Below are 3,391 nucleotides of genomic sequence, written 5' to 3'. Positions count from 1 at the left end.
GATGGCAGAAGGCCGGGCGGCGCGGGTGTTGCCGGGTTGCTGCCACGCCTTCCACCGCCACTGCGTCGACGCCTGGCTCCAACTCCACCCCGTCTGCCCCATCTGTAGAGCCCGTCTCCTCCCTCCATCTCAACACCAACCCCAACCCCAATCTCCTTCCTCAGCCTGAGACCTTCTTCATCTCAAGGCTATAGCGCAGAAGATTCTTTCTTCTTGTGTCACTTTGAGAACTTGTGTACAGCGCGTTTTCTAATGGAGGTTTTTTTTTTTTTGGGTAGAATTTTCTAATGGAGTTTATTGAGATCCAGTTGCTATGTATATATATTTGCTCTCTTTCTTGACCTTGCTTGTTTTCTCATGTGCTAATTAATGCCTGTTCTGTTGTGTCTTGGTTGATTTCTTTCAAGGGATTTTGAACCATATTCTGAATCGGAGGGTTCATGAGTTATTGTGTTTACCGTCGATTTGATCTCTGTAAAGCTTCAGGGTTTGGAAAGTTGTTCATATGTTGAATACTATGGAAAAGGAAGCTAACGCGAAGTTATTGGTCTTAAGATGAGGATTATATTTGAAACCCAACCACTTTGGTATTCTACTTGGCTATCTGTTGCAGCCAAGGGCTCAGGGCTCGACATTGTCTGCTGTAGCTCATGAGTCATACAGTTTTATCTTTCAAAAAGTACCTCACATGGAATGGATTGTCTCTTTTGATATAAACTGTAGTTCTTCTTGACTCATAATTAATATGAGATTAATGATATCCTCCTTTCTGTATCACAATATAGCCTCCAAGTTAAAAAGGAGTTTGTGTACGGATGGAATGTGCCCTCGTCCTTACTTTTACCATAAATTGTATCCTAGTCAAGAAGGAGTTTGTGTACGGACGGAATGTGCCCTCATCCTTATTTTTACCATAAATTGGTGTAAGGGCTGAAGGAGCCCCATAATTGCAGGGGTGGTCCCCTTCACTATCGCGCTAACATTTTATGGCCACCTCTCTTCACTATTGTGGTCAAGATCTCATAGTTCGGCACGTGAGGTATTGTCTGGCATATAGATCTCACGGTTTTGCTCTTCAAAAGATACCTCACGTGAGATGGATCGATGGTTCTTTCTATATCAGCAAGAGTCTTTTTTGATTTATAATCAATATCGGACCAATGATACCCTCTATTCTACACCATAACAATATCACTTCTATTATAGTGTTTAGAATCAATTAGAAGGATTATTTTGATTCTTATTTTTGATTTAGTTCGTGGTACACAGTATTGCTTCGTGTGTTTGATTTAGCTCGTGGTTTGCAGCATTTTACGCACTTTTCATCCAGCTAAAGGGATTGAATTGTTTATGGGAGGATGGGAATTAAAGTCTCGTCTTATGGACGCCCTCTGGCAATTGTTTGGAATTAAAGAAATGATGGGTTGGCGATTATGTTGTTGAATTGGCTGTGATGATCCTTATTTGGCCTTAATAAGCAATGGTAATGTTCAGTGTTAAATATCTAATTTCAAGCATTGTTATTGTTGAGAGAAATTTTGCATGGGCCGATCATATGAAAAGGCCCGGATCTAAGATGTTTGCGTTTGTAGGCCTGTTAATTGAAGCCTTCTCCAACTCAAGGTCGACTACAACTTTCGCCGAGCTAGTCCTTTGCGACTACCTGATCAGCACTTTACTTTCTGAATAGACGAGAACCCGTTGAAAGCTACTTGGCGATCCCTGCACATTATCGTTGATGACCTCTCATTGGCCGACCAATTATGCATCATTGAACAAATCCTGATGACGGCATGGGGCGACCAATCGCTAGTCATTGTCGATCAAACCTCATCTCGAAAACTTTCAATTGGCAATTTTATTCAAAATATGATACCTACCAGATAACAACTGTTGTTGGACTGATAAGGTAACCACAACTGCCACATCTCGAAAATCTCAAGCGATAATCTCGTGTCTCATGATTCACGTCCTAATCATACGGGATTGTGCCAACCACTTGCCAACTGAAGATCCAACTCTCCACGATAAAAGAGACTCAAAGAGGGCCTGCGAAAAGGTACGTCATTATTTTGCCTCTCACGCTCCTCTTTCTATTGAACGAGAGTTCTGACTTGAGCGTCGGAGGATCCTTATTGGAGCCATCTCTGGTTAAGACTTTTGTGCAGGTTACGCCCCCAGGATGCCCACCTTACTGTCAACTCCAGCATTCTGACGTCAGATAAATTCTCAAATCAACAGATTGGCACTAGAGAAAGAATTTTTGATCTATTTGGAGGAGCGTAGATCAAGAGCAGCAAGATAACATATCGCCAAAAAGAGTTTCATCCCGACACACCAATGCCACCGCCTCTCGATCGATGGAGAGCCAACCCAACAACCAGGTGCATCCATCGGTGATGGAGACTCCTCCACCAGCCCAATTAGTGTTGGTCAAGGGGGATCAATTCAACCTGCTCTTTCAATATGTTCAAGCTTTGACAACCACCGTCCAGGTAGTCCAAACCATCCTTGCACCCCCGTCGGCGGCACCGCAGCTTGATTAGACTGTCCCCACACCTCCTTCGACGGTGCCCCCTCTAAAATCTGGCTTCACAGCCACCACCACCACCAGAACAATCGCGGGCGCCTCTGTAGAGTTCGGAAAGGAGGTAGACCCGACAGAGCTACTTCAAAACTCTAGAATCGACAAGGCGGCGATCTCCGAGCTCCGGATCAGGGCACGATTCAACCCCTGATCGTCGATCTCCTCAATATTTCAAGACCTGCACCACCCAAGACTTTGCTATTGAGAGGCAATTTTGGAAGATCGATGAGCGGATCAATGCAATCCGCAATACCCCCTCGGCATCCTATGATGGGTTCAACAGTGACCCACCCTTTGCTCTGAGGATTATGCAGGAGCTGCTCTCTTGGTACTTTAAGGCTCAACAGTTTGAGACCTATGATAGGACCGCCGACCCCATCGACCATCTCAAAATTTTTAGGATGACGATGCTCCTCTATAGAGCGACTGACGCCATCATTTGTCGAGCTTTCCCCACTATTTTAAAGGGGGTGGCTTGGCACTGGTATTCTAGCTTGAAACCAACTTCGATCCATTCTTTTAAAGAGTTGAGCCAATCATTCATCGACCACTTTGTCAGTAGCTGATGACAGCAAAAATGATCTGACTACCTCCATACCATCATGCAAAAAGAGGAAGAGTCGATCTGGACTTTTGTTAGCTACTTTAGTGCAGTGATCCTGGAGGTCCGTGTTTTGGATCTGTCGATCACGATGTCCATGATGATGGACGAACTTCTGAAGAACGACCTTAAGAAGTCATTAATAAAGATCTATCCTCGAGATTATCCTGATATGTTGGTTCGAGCAGAGAAGCATGCTCACA

The 3,391-nt window shown here is 44.3% G+C and overlaps 1 protein-coding gene across 1 annotated transcript in view; it reads right to left on the bottom strand.

The window, feature by feature from the left end:
• LOC140850943 (uncharacterized) overlaps nucleotides 1-2,973 on the bottom strand; it is a 10,561-nt gene extending 7,588 nt beyond the window's left edge. Inside the window, exon 1 of the mRNA XM_073253353.1 lies at nucleotides 2,766-2,973. Coding sequence (XP_073109454.1) covers nucleotides 2,766-2,973 — 208 coding nt within the window. The remainder of the gene's footprint in view (nucleotides 1-2,765) is intronic.
• Between the last annotated feature and the right edge of the window lie 418 nt (nucleotides 2,974-3,391).

The sequence above is a fragment of the Elaeis guineensis genome, chromosome 3 (assembly GCF_000442705.2).
Source record: "Elaeis guineensis isolate ETL-2024a chromosome 3, EG11, whole genome shotgun sequence".
Taxonomy (NCBI): domain Eukaryota; kingdom Viridiplantae; phylum Streptophyta; class Magnoliopsida; order Arecales; family Arecaceae; genus Elaeis; species Elaeis guineensis.
This window is presented reverse-complemented; position numbering and strand designations above follow the sequence as displayed.